This window comes from Meriones unguiculatus, chromosome 2, assembly GCF_030254825.1.
Source record: "Meriones unguiculatus strain TT.TT164.6M chromosome 2, Bangor_MerUng_6.1, whole genome shotgun sequence".
NCBI lineage: Eukaryota > Metazoa > Chordata > Mammalia > Rodentia > Muridae > Meriones > Meriones unguiculatus.
Window position 1 is genome coordinate 111513231 of NC_083350.1, and position 24063 is coordinate 111537293.

Below are 24063 nucleotides of genomic sequence, written 5' to 3' on the forward strand. Positions count from 1 at the left end.
AAATACAACTGAAAAACTCCAACAAAATTCATATCCTAAACATCAACAATATGAACAAAATGCCATCATGAATAATCAGTGATAAAACTGAAATTACAAGTATGCTTGTAAATTATTCATGGGCTAGTATAGGATTATTAAGTAAGAGATGTATAAATTATTGCATGTGCTGTAAACTCAATTATTATAGGTTTGATGCTTGCTACTATCTTGGATAGAGTGTGGTCAGTAAAATTTAATCCCCTTACATGGGTTGACATAGTCTTTCTTCTCTTCTCCTGTGTGCTGCTTTCTCCTCTGTATTAGCCTCCTGTGGTCATTTTATACAGCATGGCGGAGAAAGCACTCAATAAGGTGTAGCATAATAGATATTAGCGAACTGAGTTTTAAATCTTGGAAGCGTTCTTATTAAAATGAAAATGTGATTTTTTTTTTTTACCCGTGACTGGAATTCCCTGTGTTCAGCAGGAAAATCTTTCTACTCTTACTCCACTTCTTGTTTTCTAGGTGCCTAACTCTTATTTAAAAAATTCCCTTTTTTCTCATTAAAGAAATCTTAGACTAACTAAAATTTTACAAAATATTCCAAAGCATGTACTGTGGACAGAGCTACAGAAGAGAGCAAATCTACGTTGAATTTTCCACTAGCCATGTAAGTTTGAACTAGCTTCTTTTTCTGAATATGACCTGTCTGGAGTCTCTGAATTAAGTAAATTCACTAATTTTAACTAATTTCAACTACTATATTAATTAGTTGAAGAGGTTAAGGAAAATACGATAAGACTCCCAGGTATTTAGCCAGAATCTTGGCATTTCAGTTGCTCTCTCAAGTTTTTCTTATGGATATCAAGCACCCGTCATTATTGGGAACATCATCATGTATTTTGTGACATGTGGCTTGTTACATGCCTTTAGAGTTCAGTTATCAGTGGAGTAGCATAAGGGATGTGAACTTTAAGTATGAAATGGTTCCAAAGAAATCATTCCTAGAAGCAAACATATCACTTTCCCCCACAGGTAAACTCATTCTTGTTTTTAGAGGGCAGTGCTATTCATTTTCTGACATTCTTTACCTAAAGTGATATGATCTCAGTTCCAACATATAAAGCAATGTATGTGACTATGCAAAGAATTTCCTGCTCCCAGTATATGAAGGATAAACCACATTATTAACTAAGATCTTCCGTAGAAGCTTCTTGTAGATGTCTTCATTTCTTTTTTTTTCCCCCTGTGTTTTTTTTTCTACAAAAGAGCATCAGCAGAGGCAGATCAGGGATCAACTTTGACATTTTAAAAAAATAAAATAAAATTAAGGTGAGTTTGAAGACAGGCTGATGGAAAGGTCTCTGTTGGTTCCTTTTAAAAGGATTAGTAACAATCTTCTGACCTGAAATTTAGTCCTTGACATTTCTTCCCAAGACACTTGTCTATTTGTGAAGACCTTTCTAGGAGTATCTTTACTACTAATGTCGATATGAATTGGATACAAACCTTTAAAACCAAAGAGATCCTTGAAAGGCCTACAAGTGCTCATCTCGCCAAAGAACAAAACCCACTCTTTTGTAGTAATGTTATAGGTTCATTTTGCATTTCTTTCAAGAATTTAAAGTTGTTTTTTTTTTTTTTTTCAAACATTTAAAGTTTTAACGGCCATAAACTTAATGCCTAGAACATAGTCCTGTTTAGGGTACAGTTCAATGATTTTACAGAAGCAAAGCTTTGTGTTCATCGAGGTATATTTGAAGAATTCTCCACATGGCTTAATTACAAGCATGCTTTGAGTATTGGAAGAGGTAGCTGGTGGAAACCCTTTGCAAAAGAATCTGATACATAGACACAGACCTGGAGTGAGGACCGGCTCCCTAAAACCACTTTACACAGCCCGACCAGAACCCTCGAGGAAGCCAGGACTCAGTTGAGAACTAAAGCTTCATATGCTTTCCTTTCACAAAGTATGTAAAAGATGACAGGGGGAGAAAGCTTAACTAGGCTCTTTACTGATTCCAAGGGAGTAGCAGAACAGGACCTTTGCAATTGCTAACCTCGCCTTTAGGCTGAGTGCGTTAGAAGACAGATATTAGAATGGCGGGAGTGGGAGGCGAGGCGTCCAATTTGTTTTGTTGGCTCTTCGTGGGGCTTCCCCAGATCCATCCAGCACAGCCCCCGCCGGCCTACTCTGTGCGCTGGGAGGACGCAGCCATCAGCCGCAGTGGCCTCTGCGTCACGGGGCGGGGAGGCGGCTCCCTGCTTGCAGACCTGGCTAGATCCTTGACGCCGGGTCCCCGCCCGCAGCCACCCCCACTCTCCCCCGCAGCCTGTCGGGGACCGCAGAACCAGCTAGCTGGGCACGTGGGAGCCTTCGTCACACCCTACTCATACACACACACACACACACGCACACGCACACACACACACATACACGCATACACGCATGCACACACACACACAGAGGAGCCCCAGTAACCTCGCGCCAGCATCCCGTGCCACATCCCTGGCAGACACAGGCACTCACGAGTCTCTGTGCCAGCCTGCAGGACAGCGACTCCTGAAACCAACCTGCCCTTGGCAAGCTGTTTGTTTCTGCTCTCCAGACAGCTCCTCTGCGGCTTCTGGTACCACCACTTGGATCCGACCCTTTGGCGACCTAGGAACGTGGAACCTGTAAGAGGTAGCGGCTCAAGAAGCACCAGAGGTAAGGTCACGCTCCGCTGCTGAGGCTCCTCCAGGGGTAGGGTGGGGCTCTCTCTTAACCACCCAGGAGTCGGGTGCCTGGAAGGACAGCAGGGTGCGTGGATGGAGCTCAAGAAAGACTCGGCTGGATCCTGGGATGGGAGGAGGGGGGCGACGGAAACGCAGAAGGATGAAGATGGTTTCTGAGGATACTCTCTGGCTCTGACTCCTGCACCTGCACAAACTGGGGTTCAGCTGGTGGGGCAGCACTTGTGGGGAGAAGCACGTGGGTGGAAACGTGCCGCCATCCTTCCCAACCTAGCTGGAAAGTGCCTAGCGTATCTGTGGAGACCGGGTCCTTTCTAAATCAAGTTGGGGGTTGAAGAGCGGTGTTCAACAAGGCAAGTCCGGGAGGAAAGTTGGTATCAGGGCAGAGATGCGCTCTAGGGGTAAACTGGAATCCAGTGTTCGTACGGGTGGGAGCTGAGGCAGAAGAGCACCGAGGCTCCTTCCTGAGAGCTTGGGGATCTTTGGCAACAGCAACACAGACTATCAAGGCAGCGTTTTCACGTGACCCGGATTTGATTCTCTCCCGCCTGAGACATCCTGTGATGGGCTGTCCGAAAACCAGCCTTTAGGCATACACTGGGCACGTGGCTGCTGGAGAAAGCAGAGCTTAGGGCTTCTCTTGTGCATCCCGGAATCGGAACCTGTGACAGAGAGAGGGGCGGAAAGGATGGTGGCCCTGGAATCTAAAGGAACGACTAGAGGGACTAGGCATCCTTATGCCTTCTAGGTAGTTGATGCACTTGGGTGGGCTGTGTGTGACAGTGCAAAAATATATATACTGTAGCGAAAACTGTACTTTTAACTTGCGCACCAGCCTTTAGCAGAGTAATGAATCCGAATCCCAGAAAGGTACTTGGGGGGTAAGAGAGACCCCGTTTCCAAGGGCTCCATGGGTAGGAGATCTTTCTCAGTGAGCCGAGAAGTCGCACTGAATGTGCTCATTAACATAGCTAATCTAAGAAGCGATCGCATTCTGGCTTTTCTTTTTCCCTATTCATCCTGCGCCCTAGAGGAGAAAGGCTGGAGTAAGACTGGGCGGGGCCTGAAGGCCAGCGTGGTGACGTCGAAAGTGTTTGGGTGCTTATGCAAATAAGACTGCAGCCATTGCCTTGGTCTACCCTCCCTGTCTCTTCAGGTCTTAAAGGTGCTCTTCCTTGAAGAGCTGAGAAAGATGGGAGGAATGAAGACTATATTTTGGGTGCTCCATGTGGGCCCCTTTTAGTCTTTTCTGTAAAAGGTATTTTATAACTGTCAGTGCTTGGTCGCTTCCTGGAAAGCCGTCAGAGCAATCCTATCAAGCTTCAAAACCTGAGCATTTCTTTAATACAGACCAAATAATAGTTTTACCAGGGTAATACCCAATTACCCTGGAGTTGTTTAGGCAGTTTATAAATACTTGATGGAATGAAGTTTCTCGTTTGTTCATTGACGATTTTGAATTACCCTAGCATATTTAAAATTAACTAACCACTTTTCTCCAAGTGAGATTCGAAGTGCATTTCTTTGCATTGCTAGAAGACAAGAATTAAATTTCAAAATGGAGTTAGTGTCTCTGTGTTAATTACTAAAGGATATATTATTACACATTACCTCGTTGATTCAAGAATCGCTGTATAATTCCAATAAACCTTATCCTAATGGAATTTAAAAGGCACATGTTTCCTGAAGACAAGTGTTTTGTCATCTAATTAACAATAAATAGGGAGTTTTAAATTTTGATGATCTAGCTTTTCAGGGATAACAAAATAAAAACAAGATGCCTTTTTATAAATTATTGAAACATCTAAAAATGAGCTGAAATAGATATTACACCTTGAACTTTAGAGCTATAATCATTAACTTACCCAGTCTTAGCATGTGCTTGCTAAAATTTTTTTCTATCTTAAAAATTGTATAAATAAGAGAAACTTTGATGTTTTTCAAACACTAGAGTTATTATGCAGCCAGTTTGAGAACATAGTTCCCTTAGAATGGTAAAGCTGAAAGAGATCTCAGTAATTATTAAAACCTCCAGTTGTTTTTCTTTTAGTTCATTTATCACTCAACTTTTTGTTGATGATTATGTTAATTCCTTACAACTAGATATGCTATGCAGGATCAAATATAATGCAGACTTGACTTAAAAGTGATTTCTGAACAGATGGAATTAACAAAAATTAACAAAAATCCATAAGCATAGTCTGATGCATGAAAGATATGGCCATTTCCCATGGCCAGAATATTCTTATTTAGTCTTGATTTATTAGGAAGTTACTCTTTCGCTAGTAATTAGTAAATATTGATAAACATTTTACGTAAAATGTCAGCTGTGATCAGCAACTATCATTTTCTCTGAGGGTTACCAATCTTTACAATAGAGATGCAGTATAGGTTAAAAGAAATGGTATTACCTGATATAGGAGAGAACTACTTTATCCTTGATGACAAGGTAGTTTATGTATTTATGTATTTATTTATTTAAATTAATGCACAAATCTATTCTCTAAGTATGACTGAATGTTACCTCTAAGTAGAATGCTCATTTTGAAAGCTATTTTATGCATTAGACTGGAAAAGATCACAAAAATGACTCAGTGACTGGAAAAAGGCGCAGTCACTCTCAGATGTCATGAGAAGTTTTGGAAACAGAGAGTTTCACAAAAAACAACTTAGTAATACTTATCAGGATTATAAAAGTACTTTTGATCAATCAGTTTCACCTCCAGAAATTTATTCTATAGATTTATAAGTGTAAGATATTCAGATCAATTTATTAGAAAATTTTAATGAGTGATTAGATAGAACATAGTTCTACAGAGTATAAACACAAGAAATATTGTATAAGCTAAGTCTGATGAGATCAAAAGTGTTGATTTTTAACAACAAAAGAATGCAGATTTAGAATTAAATAGTTGTATGAAAAGAAACAGATAAGAGAGGAAAACATTGTAAGGTGAAAAGATCTAAGGAGGTCCTTGGTAGAGTTGTAGTCAGACATCAATTCAGGTATTCATGTTAAGTAGAGAAGTCAAATGGTTTGTAGCCTTTATACTGTTGTTTCCATATTTATAGGGAATTTACTTTCAACATTTTTATTTATTTATTTTATTATTGGAGATGACAATTGCATCATTTCCCCCTTTCCTTTTCTTCCTCCAAACTCACCTATACAGACTTCTTTGTTCTCATTTAAATTCATGGCCTTATTTAATTTTGCCACTGGTTGTTGTTACATGCATACATACTTAGCAATCAGTCCTGTGTTACTTGCCTGCATGTTTTCAAGGTTTACAATTTGGTGTTGGATAACCAGCTGATGAGATCTTTCCCGGGTAAGACTGTTCCTTCTGCTCTGGTCTCAGCATTCCTTAGCTGTTTGTAGGTTGTTTGTTGTTATTGTTTCTATAGTGTTGGGATCTCTTAGCAATTACAGTAAAGACCATTAAGAAAAACCACAACAACAAAAAAATTGCAATATGTGGAGCCCAATCCTAATGGATACCTCTACAAAACACTCCCATACTTAAGGCTCAAGGAACTTTGAGGAAGAAGTAGAAAAATTGCAAGAGGAGAGGATCGGGAAGACTATATGCTTTAGTAATAATGACAGAGGCTACCCCCACAGTCTCAGCAGCATGACCACCTAAGCATGAGCTAAACAAGATACAACAATGAACATGATAAGTGATTGGGGGAAAGCTCAAAAGGCCTAAACATTTTTTTTTTATAAAAAATAATTGTATGAGAAGAAATTTAAGATACGATTAACTTGTCATCATCCTCAGTTTTATTTAGAGTAGATTTACTTGGATAACTGAATATAACCAAGTATATAGTGGCATAAAATCAAACAAACATACAAACATGATTAGTGAGTGTATGTAAGATTTTAATTTTAGTTTTGAAATGCTTATAGAATCACAGGTAGCTGTTAAGGAATGACAGAATGAGTGTATGAGTTAAAACAACGATCACCAAATATTCTTGCCACTAGGCCACAGAGGAAGACAATGCAGCCACTCCTGAAGAGATCTGATAGACTAGGATTAGATGGAAGGGGAGGAGAAACTCCCTTATCAGTGGACTGGGGGAGAGGCATGGGTGGAGAAGAGGGAGGAAGAATGGGATTGAGGGAGGGGGCTATAGTTGGGATACAGAGTAAACTGTAATTAATATAAAAAATTTTTTAAATAAGAAAAAAAAACTAGAATATAGTTTTTCTCCTCAAAACATTAACCTTGTTATAATCACAGTACAGAACCCTCCCAACACACAGAAAATCCTGGGCCTGCTTTTCGTGTCTAAAGCCACTTAATTCCATTTCAATAATGTTATGTAATAGAACCATGCAGTTCTAAGTGTCATGCAGAACACACAGCCTTTCTACACGCATAGTTGTCACAGCAGATTTCCTGATCTTCTGGCTCATACAAACTTTCTGTCTTCTGTTCTCCAATATTCCCTGAGGCTTAGGTGCAGGATTTGGGTTGTAGATTTTGTGTGTGTGTGTGTGTGTGTGTGTGTGAGTGTGTGTATATGTGTGTGTAGGTGCGATGCTGTCCATCGATCTGTGCATTACTTTGTTGATATAGATGTTTTTATTGTTTTTATCATCTTAATAGTTCTTTTCATAGAGGAAAAGTATATTTTAAAACACAGCTTACTAATTTTTGTTTTGATGAATCTTGTTTTAATTGTCACATCTGAGGTCTCTTTTCTTATATCTAGATCTCAAAATATTTTCTCTTGTTACCTGGTTATGTTCTGTGGATACCAGGTTATATATCTTGTGTTTTATATTCAAGGCTATAAACCATTTTGAGTTAGCTTTTATACAATATTGCAGGCTTAGTTCACTCAGAACTGCAGTTTTGATTAAGGATGTTGCGTTGTTTCCAGATTATTTTATTAAAATAGCTGTCATTTTTCCATTGGCATTACCTTCAAATTTTATCAGAAACTTTAGGGCATATTTTATACATGTCTATTTTTTTCTGGATAGAGTGTTTTGTTCCATTGGTTTATGAATCTGTTTTTGTATTGCCCTCAATTCAACTTGTATTATTTGCTATTATTTGTATTTTTTAATTGCTTGTATTCTAAGTGATACTTTGTGTTTTAATAATTTTGGTTTTACATTTCTTTCCACAGGCTGTCTGCTATGCTCATTCCTCTTTTTGGTGTATGATATTGCTCCCCGTGTTCTCTTTGTTTTGCTTGTTGAATATATTTTTTTCAGGCTATTTGCAACATGTAAAGTTTTTCTTTTTTTCTTCAATTTTGGTATATAGTTTTGCTGGGTATATTAGTCTAGGCGGATTCCATAGTCCTTTAAAATTTGAAAAGCATTACTCCAGGGTTTCACAGTTTCCATAGAAAGTCAGTGGTTATTATGATGGGTTTTTCTTTATATGTGGCTTGAACTTAAAAAAAAAAAAAACCTTTTGGTAGCTTTCCATCCATTTTCTTTGCCATATATATCTAGTGTTTTAACTATAATACACCAAGGGAATTATCTTTTCTAGTTTTGGCTATTTGGTGTTTTGTGTGTTTCTTATATCTATTTTTGGGTGTATCTTTGCTTAGTTTCTGGAAGTTTCTTCTGTGATCTTGTTGAAGAACTGGTCTTACTGACTTCGGATTCTTCTCCCACATCTCTGCCTGTAAGAGTTTGTTTATTTCATGGTGTCTCATATCCCTAGTATATTAATTTTCTTCAGTTTCTTATATTTTTTGTGTTCCTTGCTTATTTATTCTTGATCATCCACATTATTTTTGAGTCCTGACAGTCTTGATTTTTTTTATTTACTTGTAAGGTTTTCCTTTGTGTTTTTTGTTTGTTTGTTTGTTTGTTTTGGTTTGGTTTGGTTTTTTTGGTGAGTTATTGGAGTTTTCAATTCCATCCACAGTTCAGATTGCTTCCTTGACAATATTTGTATTTCCTTACTGAATTCTTTTCTCAAGTCCTGAATTGTCTTTGTCATTGTCATCAATTTGTGTTTTCTCCGGTATGACTCAGGCATTTATTCCGATTAAACTTTTTCTCTTTACTTTCATTCATTGAGCTGTTATTTTCTTGTGTCTTCTTTGAATTCTTTGTTCTCATGTTTTGTTTTGTTTTTGTTTTGTTTTGTTTTTGCTTTGTTTGTTTGTTGTTTTTTTTTTGTTTTGCAAAACAGAGTTTTTCTGTGTGTAGCCCTTGCTGCCCTGAACCTCACTCTGTACACCAGGCTGGCCTCAAACTCAGAGACTCCCCTGCCTCTGCCTCCTAAGTGCTGGGATTAAATTTGTGAGCTACCATCACCTGGCTGATGATTGTTCTTTTAAAATTCTGTGTCCTGGGTATCATTGTCATTAGGTAATTACATAGGTATCCTAAGTAGTTCTTAATTAGCTAACATTTCTCCATGACTGATAGGTTTTGGAGAGAAGGTACTGGCCCACTCTTCCCTGTTGTTAGTATTTTTGTCATGTGATCTGGGCAGGTGGGCTTTCTTTGTCAAATCAGAGTGTGTTATAGACAAAGCATGTTGAGGAAAAAAAAAGGAAGATGTGAGTTAAGGTTGACATTGGAACTGGAGATTGGAAATGGCTTGGGTTGATTGAAGTCCAGTGGATAGAGGAGACTTGACAAGCTTGGTCCAAACAGGAGTATGAAGTAGATCTGGCTGGGTAGAAAGTTTGAATGTAACATGAGACAAGCCTGAGGGATAGGGTGGACAGGTAAGAAGGATTCTGGTAGGAGCCTGGAGATAGTTGTGGTGCAGGAAGGGGAGGGCAGACTAGGTTGACACAATGCATGTAGGACTTGGACTAAGATGGAGGATTGGAGCGAATGCACGCAATGGGGGCAGGGCTAAGAGACTCACCAGGTTAGATCCTATAGAAAGTCGCAGGTCTGTGTGGTTGGAAAAGTTTGATGCAATTCAGAAGGGACTTGCTTTTGGTGCCAGGTGGGTGGGTCCTGATAGAATCCTAAATATTGGTTGCCCTGCAGGCTTGGGTAGAAATATTAAGGATGGACTTTGTATTAGGGATCCAGGCTAATTTTGGTGGTTTGTTGCAAATGCATATGTGGAGGAAGTCAGGGAAACTCCCAGGCTAGACACTGGAGAAGAAATTGGGTGTTCTCGCTCTGTGCCTTATTTTTTCCAAACCCTTCAAGACCAACTTCTGCTGCCAAAATATCACTGGCTCCACTTAGCAGAGGTTACACTCTTATAAAAATCTTTTTCTCCCAGAAGCCTGGAGAGGGATTATGTGACTAATTCCTCTCTGACTATTAGGATTTTTTTAGGCTTGACCTTGTGCTGGTTTTGTGAAAGTTGTCCTAATCACTGTGAGATCTTATGTGCAGCTTCTCAGCTGTTTCCAGAAGACAACATTTCTTTGTAGTCAACCCCTGCCTCCAGCTATTAGATTCATTCTCATTCACCCCCTGTTCTATAATGACCCATGAGTCCTGGGAGGCCAGGGCACAGTATGTATATTCTCTCTACAGCTGAGTGTTCTTAGTCTCTTATTCTTTGCACCAGAACCTGTTGTTCTGACTCATCGTCTACTGCAAATGGCAACTTCTCAGATGTAGGTTATGTGATATATTGATCTATAAGTATAGTGGCAAGACATTAGGAGTCAGTTTAATATCATGTCCATTTAGCAGGGCAATGCTAATAGATCCCCCTCTGTGGCCAATGAGCTGTCTCTCCATAGTTTTTGTCTTTGTTTTTTTGTTTGTTTGTTTTGTTTTCCTGATAATGGTGCTGGATATGGGTTTCTTCTTGAGAAGTGAAATTTAAATCTAATCAGAAAGTAGTTGTTTGCTGCCATGATTTTTGTGCTTCTAAGTGTACCGGTGAATATTTCTTGTCAGGCTTGTCATTATTGTAGCTCACAGGGTCCACAGCTGGGTATCACTAACGATTTCTTTCTCCTTTGATAGTGTGAATAGTACTTCTGACAGTACGGAACTACCCAGTAGGGGTAAAGCTTCAAGGTGTATACCAGCTTAATTTTGCCATGTTCTATGATTCCAATATTTGGTGTCTTCTATAGTAGGGTTTAATTGGCAGGCTCTGGAGGGTAATCAGGAAACAGAGTAATGGCTTGATTTTTTTTGGGGGGGAGGGCTGGAATCAAAGGAAACTCACTGAAGAATCCCAATCCTGGTGCTGGACGTTTCATTTGGTAGCTCCTGGTGTCCAGCAGTTCACCATTCTGCTGTTGTAGGGTGACTCCATTTGACTTATGTGTGTGAAGCTTTTACAGTAGTAGGCTTCCATATGTCTTTTCTGAATAGTCTTTAATATTATCTATTCCTCTCCAGGCCCCCTCCTATACCCTGTCCATTTCCCTTTCAGTTTAACACTTCCTGTTCCACATTTCTGTTTTAACCTTTTATATGAGCGTGTTCCGCTGAACTCTATCATAACTTCCTCCCAATGGCCTTTTCGTATTATTGCTGACCTCTACTCATTTTTTTTAATGTTTTATGATCAGCATCTTCTTGATACCCACTCAAATTGAGACAGGTAGGAATAGCACGTGCCCCTATAATGCTGAATGGTGTGAACATAGTTTGTCTTAACTATACCCTCAATTAGGCACATATGTGTAATTTCTGGTTTGGGCTTAACTGTGTGTAAGTAAACACTATAAACACTTTTTCTAAGTTTTGTAAGTTTTTTATTTCTCTGGTATGTACGACTGAATGCAGTCAGTGATCACTCAAAGAAATTTATTATTAGGTTCAGAAATTATTTCATCGTTTTAGCCATATCAGATATATCATTTTATGCTATCATCTGTTATATGTAATATGGTCAAGTTTCTTCACAATTTCACCAGTATTTTATGCCAATACTTTTTAATATTGTCTTATTCTGATAGAGTATAGGTGAGCACATATAAAATATAAGTCATTTGTAAAATATATTCCCTGATGTTTTAATGTGTCATTTAGTTATCTTTTTGCTTAATGCAACAGATATAGATGTAGGGGGATACAATTTACAAAAGACACTGTTAGATTATATTCTGTATAGATAAAATATTTTATTATTTGTCAACATCATTATTTCAGTATTCCATAAATTTCTCATTTGTTTTCTTTTGTAATTATTTCACAACTTTAGAGCAAATTGAAAATTCTGTCACTTTTTTTTTCTGAGCATTCTAGTAAGGCTTAATATTTTCTTTTTATTCAGATAAATTTTTCTTTTTATTTTGTGTTAAAATTAGAAAATGAATGTATCTAATTAAATCCAGGATGGATTTCAAATTCAATACACAAATTACTAATTGGAAAACTTTAGCCAGTAAAAGATTAATTTGTTAAAATTTAAATTTCCTGATATAGATTCATGGGTCTTTTAATACATTATGAACATAAAACTTCTGGCAAATGCCAAAGCTGAGTCAGTGCTAAGTGGCCTCTCAGGACTATCCCTCGTCACAATGCAGATGAGTTTATCAGGATTGTGTTTTAATGCTGTGCAGTCAGGCTTGTAGAAACTATCATCAATAGACTATAGGATGCACATTTCTCTCTGTCTGCAATGTCTCTGCTTATTTTCGTTATGAGTGTTAAATTTCCCAAGAGGTTGTAATAATTTGGAGCTGAAAACTCTTGAAATATGGGGCCCAAAATGACCAAAATATTGAGGTAATTCTGCAAAAAAAAAAAAAAATATATATATATATATATATATATTAGTATGACCTGGGAAGAATAAGAAGGAGAAAAGCATTGAAAAGAGCTAATAACAATGTCATGAAAATGAAATAAAAGGACAATTTGCTTTTTAGAAATTCTATGGATTATCAGAAGTCACTTTATATAAATAAATTTAGTGAAATGGATAAAATCCTTGAAAGATAGATTCCTAAAACCAAGCGAACAAAGACATGATTTAAGTAGCTGTATATCAGTGAGATGAACTGAATTTCTGATTTAAATGTATGTTCTGAAAAGAAAGTCACAGTTGCAGATGGCTTTATTGGCGGGTGCTGCCAAACACTTAAAAAGAAATAAAACGTATCCTACACATTTTCTTTCAAAAAATAAAAGAAAAATCATGACAAAAACCCCCTTCTTTTATAAAAGCATTATAACTAAGAAAGCAAAATGTAAGAAAAACATTACAGACTTACAGTCTTAGAAATATCTGTTATAAAATATTCAGTGTGTGTGTGTGTGTGTGTGTGTGTGTGTGAGAGAGAGAGAGAGAGAGAGAGAGAGAGAGAGAGAGAGAGAGATGACCACAAATTGACAAATTGCTATAAGGAGAAGCTTCTTTGATGAGGTGTGGTAGCCACACTTAGTAAGGAATTATTGTATTCCAGTAAAGTGGCCATATTAGATTTATTTATTTATTTATTTTTACCATCTATGATTTCACTAGCTCCAGAAAACTGCCAAGTACCAGGCATCACCCTCTCCCACCCCATGTTGAGTGTTTTTACCTCTAACTAGACAACAGTTGCTTGACCCAACATGTGAGTGAGGGTCACATGGGACACCTTTGGTTGCTGTGGTTCGTAGGTATTGCAGCTGAGTAGGACTGTAAATGACATTTCCCCAAGGAAGCACACATGGTGTTTTCTGGAGCTGTGGAAACCAGGTCACAAGTAAAAAAGGTTTCAGGCCATATACAGTTCAAGTCATTTGAGTTCTGTGTCCTGTTTGTGTGGTATCTTCAGCAATAGCGGCCCACGCTCAACCCCTAGGGGACAGCCAATGGCAACATAGATGTCTGTAGTGTTTTGAGAGTTAATTGGACTACTCTGGTTAAACATTTGATAGTAGGTTTCTTGGACACAATGCACAGAGCAACAGTTCAGTTCTAAGTGATACATCTAGATCATGGTTCCAGTCTCTATGACTCTGGGGAAGTCTCAGAAAAGCAGGCAGAAATACCGTAAGAGCCAGAATACTGGTCACTTTAATAGTCTTTCCTAGAAATTAGTAAGACTGGAGTGAAGGCAGTATCAATGAACATGCTAAAGTAGAAGTTCATAGATTTTATGGGGTCCCGCCTCTAGACAAGGAACTACAGACAACTAAGATTGCTGGGAGAAGAATCAGCCTCTCCCAGGGATGAACGCCCTTAGTGGTTATCAAATACACAGAGGTCAGCTTTGGAATCACATACACAACAAAAGAAAAATGAACTCAGAAAGCTGTATCTATATTTACATGTAGTCATGCAGACACATGCACACATACACACACAGACACACACACACACCAATATTAGAAGCTATCAGCTTAGAGGGGCAAGCATGGAAGAAGTTGGAGGAAAGATAGGGAGAAAACATTATTGTAATTATTTTTCAGTTAAAAATATATTAAAATTGTTGCTCTATAGTACAGCTTGAGATCAGGGATGGAGATACCTCCTGAAGATCTTTTACTGTAGAGAATTGTCTTAGCAATTCTGGGTTTCTTGTTGTTCCATATGAAGGTGAGAATTTTTCTTTCCAGGTCTGTAAAGAATTGTGTTGGTAATTTGATGGGAATTGCATTGAATCTGTAGATTGCTTTTGGTAAGATGGCCATTTTTACTATGTTAATCCTGCCAAGCATTGCCAGGCCACAGAGGAAGACAGTGCAGCCACTCCTGATGAGACCCAGTTGACTGGGATCAGAGGGAGGGAACGGAGGATCTGCCCTATCAGTGGACTTGGGGAGGGCCATGCATGCAGAGGGTGGAGGAAGGGAGGGATTTGGATGGGAGGAAGGAGGGAACCAAAGTGGGGATGCAGAGTGAATAAGGTGTAATTAATAAGGAATTTAATACATATATATATATTAAAAAATAAAGCATACTAGAGCCAAATCTTTAAAATAATTTTTACAGGCTTGTTCTAGTGATACATTAAACACAAAATACATACATTATTACCTAAAAGAAATAAAGTTAAGAAACAGTTTTTAGTATTTAGTAGTAACATGATAAGGAGTTACATAATTATTATAATATAATAAAGGCAGAAATGTGTGGGTGAAAATGCAGTCTCTCTTTTATGTTTTAAAATAAAAATTGTAAACCCCACTTGATAAGTAACAAAATGTAGCATCTTTAGATTGATAAAAAAATACTTACCCCAAAATTCAATTGCTAAAAAGTATAGTAGTGTGAAACAGAGCATATTTTCCTAGCTATGTTAGGACATAAAGAAGGATGTCTACTTTTAGCATCTTTGTTAACATTTCTTAGCCAGTAATATCAGTTAATTAAGGGATATTAAAATTAAGTAATTAAAAAAGAACAGGCTGACCAGGGTATGCCTGCCTCTTGTCAGGGCTGAATTGACATTTGTGCCCATGTTACCACAGAGGGCCATGGGCATGGCTATGGTCTGTGCTGCAGCTTGAAACCACATTAACATCAGTAGGTTGAGGTGCCTCCAGGTGCCATACGGGTGTGAATGGCCTGCTTTGCCACCCGAGGTAATGTTGATATCTGCAGTCCATGCTCCCTCGTAGGGCCTTGTCCAGGTCAGCGGTCACATTGCAGGCCTGGAGTCATGTTTGCAGTATAAGCTCTAGCCAGAAACCATCTGGAGGTTCTTGATCCCATGCTGCCAATTACTGAGAAAAGCCAGGGGGGCTGCTTTTGCTGTAATGACTGTGAAGGCACAGTTGAGAGGGGCATGGAAAGTTTCTGTGACAACCCCTACCCTACTCCAACTACGCCTCCCTCAGTAACAGCCTAGACAGGAAGCCACAGAAACCGGGAAGCTGAAGTTTGGCTCTCCACCATTGATGACCTCTGATGGGAGTGCAGCTGTATTTAAGGAGCAGGCCACTGAGAGTTCCACTGTGCTCCAGTGAGTATATAGAGTATATATAGTATACTTTTTGATATTTTATCATTATTGTTACTATTTTTACCTTTTGGGTGTGGGAGGACACAAGACTTGGGGGTGGACATGGAAGGAATGGAAAAAGAGTATGATTGGGATGCATGATGTGAAATTCACAGAGAATCAAAAAATATTATGTTGAAAGAGCATACATTAAATTATCTCTATTGATAACATGATCATAAAGATGACAAAATCTAATTTATTATCCTTAGAAGAGAATGTGAGAATTAAAAATCACCTTTATTCTATATACAGTAAAAACAGTCTGAAATAATTACAATAATATAAAAATGTAAGGTAACTAGGGACATTTAACAAAATATATTATGAAACACTGTTTAGTAAAATTGAGGAATACTCTTGTAAACATAATGATATGCCAAATTACAAACTGGAAAACCTAAACTTTCAGATGCCATTGTTACCAAATAAATTTGTATAATTGATGCAATACTGTTTAAAATACCAATACATTTGGGTTTTGGTTTTAGTTAATTATTTATGTTTTAAAATTTTAATTCTTAAATTCTTTCTCTCTGTGTGTCTCTCTGTCTCTTTCGCTCTCTCTGCATGTATGTGTGTGTGTGTACATACCATGGCATTCATGTGTAGGTGAGAGGCAGCAAGAGTTGCTTCTGTTCATCTACTACATGGGTACTTTGTAACAAGCTCAGCTGATCAGGCCTGGTGGGGAGTATATTTTCTAGCTGGGCTGTCTCACAGTTTCTTATTTTTGTTTTCTGGTAGACTTTGACAAGCTGATTTCAAAACATATGTGGGAAGACAAAGACCCAAAATAGGTAAAGCATTCTGTAACAAGAAGAAAATATAAAGTAGTATTAATGGGAATATGTATTGGTTACAAAGGGTTTTTGGTCAGTTTCTAAGTGTTTCAAAGGAATTTTATTCTGAAAACTTATGTGTTTATATAATTAAATCAATGAAAATATGTAGCCATGGAAAAGTTTAAATACAAATTCAAACAATAAGGTTCTCAATATGTTTTACAAGTGGGTTATTCTTATACACAGTTTAGCACAGAGATAAAAATGACATTTAAAAGTGATGTTTTATTTAGAGTTCTTGTTTTGCAAGTTGTGGAAACTGATGCTGGCAAAGAAACAAAAAGAAACCGGTTTAATTTCAAGCCTCATAGACACAACAGGTTGCTTGGCAATGGGATGGAAAGTGGAAAGAATAAAAGTAATTCTAAAAGACAGAAAGCAGTATCCATGACTACAGAAGTAGTTGTGCTCTGCCCATGGTACACATGATCATTGTATCTGAATTAACTACCAACTTTTTGATAATGCTTCTCCTTATGATTCAAAACAAGAAAGATAATCTAATAGGAAACATGGAACATTATTTTCAAAGATGCTGATGGTAGTTTTCCCTTCCTCTGCCATACACTCTTCGACATATGACTTTGTTGCCCTCTCCTTCAAAAAATGGGATTTATCTCTTCTTTATTTCTATTTAAAGATAAACTCGGACAGGTGTGTTGTTGATTCAGGCCTTTAATCCTAGCCCTTGAGTCACAGAGGGAGGTGGATCTCTGTAAGTTCCAGGCCAGCCTGATTTACAAAATAAGTTCAAGAAGAGCTAGAACTCTATAGTGAGACTCTTTCTCAAGTACCCACAAACAAACAAACAAACAAACAAACAAAACTCTTCAAAAAATCAGCTAGCAACGTAAATGGCTTCATTATGACTTCATTATGGCTTCAAATATTTCTTGTAGTAGTTGATTATTCTTGCCTGCTCCTGTCTTCCACCTCCCTTTGAATCTCCTTTACCTTTTCATTCTCAGTACGTTCCATTACACTTTCAAATAATATGTGCTTGACCATCCTCCCTAGGTCCCTTTCTTAAGACCTTTTCTATCCTATGGGCCCTTTCTTGGTTCACTGCTTGAACTACATTCACTTTCAAATAAATATACATATGGAATATTAGTAGATAATGTCTGCATGACAGAGAACATATGGCCTGTGTCTAAGCCTAGTATGGTTCACTTAACACAATTTTGTTTCCAGATATCTCTGTTTACCTGTAAGTTGCATAATTTCACTTTTCTTTATGGCCGAGTAAAATTCCATTGTGAATATGTGCTACATATACATTGTCCAATCTCCGCTGACTCAACTCCATGGTTATTGTGAATAAAGCAATGCAAACATGGGTGTACAGGTATCTCTGTGGCCAGAAATAGTCGTTTGGATTTTTACCAGGAGTGCAATTTCTGTGTTTCACAGTTCTACTTTCAATATATGTGAAAAACTTCATATTGATCTCCACAACGGCTATGTCAGCTTACCCTCATCCCACTGTAAAGGACTCTTTCTTTTGATATATTTACCACATTTTAAATGATTTTTGACTACATGTGTTTCTTTCTTTTTTTTTTTTTTTTTTTTTGAAAACTTCCTGATTAGTTGATTGGCCCATTTATTTTTGGCAAATGTTATTTTTTTTTCTTTTGCAATTCTTTATATATTTCAGATATTAGAGTCTTATATTCAGTTTAGTTGTCAAAGATTTTTCTCCCTTTCTTATAGACTGTTTGGTCACTGTCCTGACGCTTTTCTTTCATGTGCATACTTTTAGATTTTTATGTAACTTTTAATTAAACATTTTCCTTGTGCTGTTAGTGTTGTACTAAGGAAGTTCTTGCCTATAGCTTGAAGTGCGTCCTCTGTTTTCTTCTAGAAGTTTCAGTGTTTCAGATTTAAATTTCAGGTTGATTTTAAATTAAGACCGATTTTACAGAATATGATATATATATGAATATATATATTTAAATTTATTCTTCTGAAGGTAGATATTCAGTTTTGCCAGCTCTGTGTGTTGAATAGGCTGTCATTTAAATAACATGGCTATGGCTGTGTGGGTTTATCTCCGTGTCCTCTATTCTGTTCCATAGATCTAGATATCTATTTTATTCAAGTCAGTGTGGATTTCTTTTTGTGAGCCTGCCTCTGACCAGTGAGTCATTTTCAAATATGGTTCAGTGGCTTACTAATGCAGTTTCTCGAACTTACCTTCTATAGGCTAGAGCTGGTAATCTGTGTTTACAATATAGACAGTGGGAACCAGCATTTTGGAAAGGCTGTCCCTAGAAGAAACACAGTGACCTGAATTCTAGTTTGTCTCCTACCTGGTTGCGGTAGAGACACTCAGGCTACTATATTGGAGCTGAAAGGAGTCGTTGCTGCAGCAATACAGCATGCCACAACCAGCGCAACAGCTATCCGTGTAAACCCAGCTCTCCTTAGTGAGTCAGTAAATCACACACAGTTAACACTTCTGCTTTGCTTGAAGTCAGTAGATTTTGAAATAACCTGGTATGTAGCAATAAAATGAAATGAAAATTAAAATTAAAAAAAACCTTCTAAAAAAAACCCTTCTTAAATGTGAAACATTTATATTTATTCAGGACATGAAACTAATACAGCCAAAGAGTGAACATAATCACACTAGTGAAAGTGGACATTTATTACACCTTCTCCTTTTATTTTCGAAAGAAGCTTTGGTGGGCAAGTTTATTATCATTCTCAATTTATAAATGAGTTACTTAACTTGGCCACGATCATAAAATGCTTAAGATTTAGAGAGGAGATTCAACTTCAGAAGGCCTGTCTTTACAAACTAGATTTAAATGTTTGCCATTGATATGTCTCATGGACAAATCAGTTCTTGTAAGATTCCATTATCATAAAAAAAGAAAGCTTATGTGAGACCAAGAAGGAATGGCGAAGTAGAGAAAAATATCTTCTTTTACATTATGAGTGTGCTTTCTAAATAATCCTACATTTTGTAAGATATAACATTTAAACGTGTATTTGTACTTATTCCTCTTATTTTACTTCCCAATTTGATACATTGTTTTAATTTTTACCTGTCCCTCCACATAAGTTATACAAAACATAAATTGTAATTCCTATTGATTAAAGTCCCAGGTACTGCATGTCTTTTTTATGGGGGGAATCTTTGCTCTCTCTCTCTTTTTTCTCTCTCTATCCCATATGACTGAATCTTATGATCCTGTAGTCTAATTCACCAATCTACTGCCTCACAGGACTCTTCACTTTTCTTATAGAATGGAATATTTTCAAATGACATTTATAACAAAAGTAATTGTTTTTTTTTAAGATTTATTTATTACTTATGCAATGTGTGTTAGCATGTACACCTGCACGCCAGAAGAGGGAACCAGATTTCATGTTTAGATGGTTGTGAGCCACCATGTGGTTGCTGGGAATTGAACTCAGGACCTTTGGGAAGAGCAATCAGTGCTCTTATCCTCTGAGCCATTTCTCCAGCCAAAAGTAATTGTTATATGTGATCTCTTTGTTACTTAGCTTTGGTTTACCCATGTGATCTCTTTGTTACTTAGCTTTGATTTACCCATTCCCTCATTTGTACTTACATTCTGTATTTGTCTTCCTGCTTTTGCAACTTCTTTGAGCTCTAAGCCATTGTTTCTTGTGTTCATAAAATACTATTTCATTCATCATAATGACACATTTGTGAGGGGAGAAATTCTACAATGGAATGCATTTTTTAATAAAGTAAACCATTTCCTTACACTGAAAAGTAAATGAAGATAGCTGGGAAAAAATTTACTTCTTAGACTAAGATTTATGGTTTAAAAGAGATGTTGAAAAACATCTTTGGGGAGAAAAGTTTGTGCATAATTTAGGTTTTGGAATCCGTTACAACAAGTCTTCTGCTATAGCACAAAATTAAGTGTTAGATAATACTTAAATTGGAAAGATTAGGAACTAGGGACATTACAGTTAGGATGAAATGTAGTAAGGAGATATGATAGGGATAATTGGTTTCCCATAGTAAGGTGAACAGGGACTATTTCTGACAGGAACTCAATGGCAGGCTCTTTGACCTCCCCACATCCCAAGGGAGGAGCAGTCCTGCTGGGCCACAGAAGAGGACTTTGCAGCCAGTCCCAAAGATACCTGATAAAACAGGGTCAGATGAAAAAGGAGGAGGGCCTCCCCAAGCAGTGGACTTGGAAAGGGACAGAGAGGAGTTGAAGGAAGGAGGGTGGGGTTGGGAAAGAATGAGGGAACAGGATATAGCTGGGATACAGAGTTAAAAAATGTAACTAATAATAAAAATAAAAAATACTATATTTTACAAAAACAAACAAACAAATGATAGGGAAAGTCTAAATAGAGGTGGGAAGTTGTGAAATGCACGATAGATTTCCTAAACTTCACGGTGTCATCTACCAATCAGTTTGACAGCATTCCCACTTTATATTCATATACTATATTTCCTGTCTTTTGCATATGGAAAAGCAGATGAAACAGGTACATAAAACATGCATAAAACATATCTGCATGTAAACAGTGCTGACCTCTTTAAAAGGTGACTGAGTACATGAGTGGTTTTCATCAAGGGCTGACAGGCAAGATGTATAATTTTGTTACACACTGCTGGAAAAAATGTGAATTTCATGACAAAATAGAATTCAGTAGATCAGAACAAAAGGGAGTTATCATACCCCAGTCTAAAATGTTAGTGTGGAAGAGACGTACTTGGTTTATTTAGTTCATTGCCATTATTTAGTAGACAAAATCTTACTGAAATACTTTGTTGTAGTTTGGTTATTTAAGACACACTTCTCTTTATTAGATATTAGATCCATAAAAGTGGGCCCTGCATGTTTCATTATTGCAATTTATAGGATGACCTCACAGTTAATAACAAGTTTGTGAATGGACAATGAGTAAGTAAATAAATGAATGGAGAATATCTATATATAGATCTATCTATCTATCTATCTATCTATCTATCTATCTATCTATCTGTCTGTCTGTCTATCCATCTATATCTTCAAGTACACACTATAAGTCTTTCTTAAATCATCTCTTTCTTAAATCATCTACTTTGCCCATAGATATCTGTCTGTCTATATCTTCAAGTCTACCCTGTAACTTCATATGTTTGTATATGTAAATATAATTTGTAATCAGAAAAAAATATATATATAATAAATTTACTTGAGTTAGAGAGAAAATATATTAAGAATTGTAAAACATAACTAATAATGAACAGCCTATATACTGTACATTTAAATGGAGATTAAAGTATATTTTTCAAGGAAGATTTTTAAATAAAAGAAAATATATGTGAACCTCTTATACATTCTAATCTATATACTTTTGAAATTACTGAGCTCTAAATGACCAAGATCAATTATGTCTTACTGTCTTAGAAAGAGACTTTAATCATAAAATTGAGCAAGAAAGGATCTTGAAGTATTGTTATTTTTCATTGTTAAATACCACATTTCAACTTTGTATTTCACAGGTATATATACAGAGTATTGGGATTACATCCAGGATCCAAAAGAATTTCTCACCTCAAATCAAGGATTTGTATGATATTATTCTCAGATTTACTTAATTTTAATTAACATTTTAATATAAATACATATATTTGCCTCAAGGGAGTCTTTAAGAAGAATACTTTCCAATGCCTAAGAATAGCAAAGTGGTAAAGAGAGATTTAGATGATGAAGTCATTGAGTCTGTCAAAGACCTTCTGTCCAATGAGGACTCAGCAGAAGATGCTTTCAAGAAGAGCGAACTAATCGTCGATGTTCAAGAAGAGAAAGATGCCGATGCTGAAGACGGATCTGAAGTTGATGATGAGAGGCCCGCTTGGAACAGTAAGCTGCAGTACATTCTGGCACAAGTTGGATTTTCTGTAGGTCTGGGGAATGTGTGGCGATTCCCATACCTCTGTCAGAAGAATGGTGGTGGTAAGTCCTGTTCTTTTGCTTTAATGTTGCATTGCTACACTACTGGAGTTCGTTATTTCAGGTAGCTCCCATTGTCCCTGAAGTCTCATTATTTCTGAAATTGTGAATTCCATTACAAAGCTAGGGAGACTCATTTGTGGGAAGCCAGCCCAGCTCTGTGTTCAGATCAAGTTTCCATAGGAACAGATTGGCGTCCTACAAATCTCAGGAATTGCTTAAAGTAACACATTCTCAAACTTCTTCCCTGGATACTATAAACATTGCTAACGTACTGACGAGAACTTTTCTAACACGTGGTATGTTTTTTATGTATGCCAGACTTTTGTTTTCAATAAGAATCTAAAGCCAACAACATGAGGGAGCATGAATGTTCTCTCCATGACTTATTACCCCTGAATGTTAAATTGTTTCATTCTTTAGCCAAAAGAGCACTAACATGGAATTTAAAATGATTATGATATTTAAATTCGGGCTAGCACTTTGAGAACTCATATGACCAAGCTGAACCACATAATTACCATAACGCCAGGCATTTTTTAGCCTTATGGACTTTACACCTTTGATTCCAGTTCTGTAATAGTATGTCCACTTTCAACAGATACTTTTAAAAAAGAGAACACTCTTAATTTTAAACAAAAAATATTTTTGGGGTTATCAACATTTTTACTGTGTAAATGTGTGCACATAATTTTCAACATTTTAACAAGAAATAAAAAGCTGACTAAAAATATCCAGTTGTTTATTTTTTAAGTGAATACAAAGGAGAAAATCCTAATACTTCTGTAGTGTCCTACCAAAGCAGTGAGAGATCTCTAGATGTGGCTCAAGAGGGAAATGCTTTTCTACCACACAGGAGATCACAGATTCAACTCCCAGCTCAAGGGAAAAATAAACCAGATTGTTTTTAAATTTTATAATATATGTATATGAATTCTGCTGAAGTAAATATGGATAAAAATACATATTCTGGGCTGGGAAGATGGCTGGGCAGGAAAAGTACATGGCGTACAAGTTTGAATTCCCTACACCAGATATGGAGGCCATGCATGGTGGCATACATTTGAAACTCGAATGCTCATGGCAGCGAGTCAGGTGAATCCCTGGGGCTCGCCAGACAAACAGTCCAGCCAAAACAGTAAGTGAAAGGTCTTGTCTCAAAAAAAAAGGTGCATGTTGATAGATGAAGATGCTTAATAGTGTCCTCTGGCCTCTATATACAAGTGACCTTCCTCCCCCTACATGTACAAACACAAGCATATATATTCTATAATGATTGTATTTTATTATCAAATATCAGAAGGATTATTTTGATATTTTGTTCTGGTCTTTGATAGTTTGGTTGTATGAAAACAAATATTGTTCTATTTGGCAGTAATTATAACCCCCACACACCAGGTCGAATGTAACTATCCATCCACAACTTTTTCTTAGTTGCCAAAATAAAATGTGGTATTGTGGTGATTAAAGTAGGTTTGAGATGGTTAGATAATTCCACTCAGGACACAGTGACAGGTTTGGGAAAGTAAACTAGATAACAGATCTTCCTGCGAGCTAAGAATTTAATTTTATATGACGTGAGCCTCACACTACTTCTTGCTCAGAAAACAGTATTTCTCTAGGAAATTGATAATAACACATGAGCATTACTTATGGTGTCAAAAATTAGCACCTGTGTATGA

General features: G+C 37.0%; 1 protein-coding gene across 1 annotated transcript in view; it reads left to right on the top strand.

The window, feature by feature from the left end:
* The first annotated feature begins 2221 nt into the window (after positions 1–2221).
* The window catches only part of Slc6a15 (solute carrier family 6 member 15), a 56251-nt gene continuing 34409 nt past the window's right edge, over positions 2222–24063 (top strand). The window contains exons 1-2 of the mRNA XM_021626431.2: positions 2222–2692; positions 21931–22384. Of these exons, the coding sequence (XP_021482106.1) occupies positions 22096–22384 (289 nt within the window). The 5' untranslated portion in view covers positions 2222–2692; positions 21931–22095. The remainder of the gene's footprint in view (positions 2693–21930; positions 22385–24063) is intronic.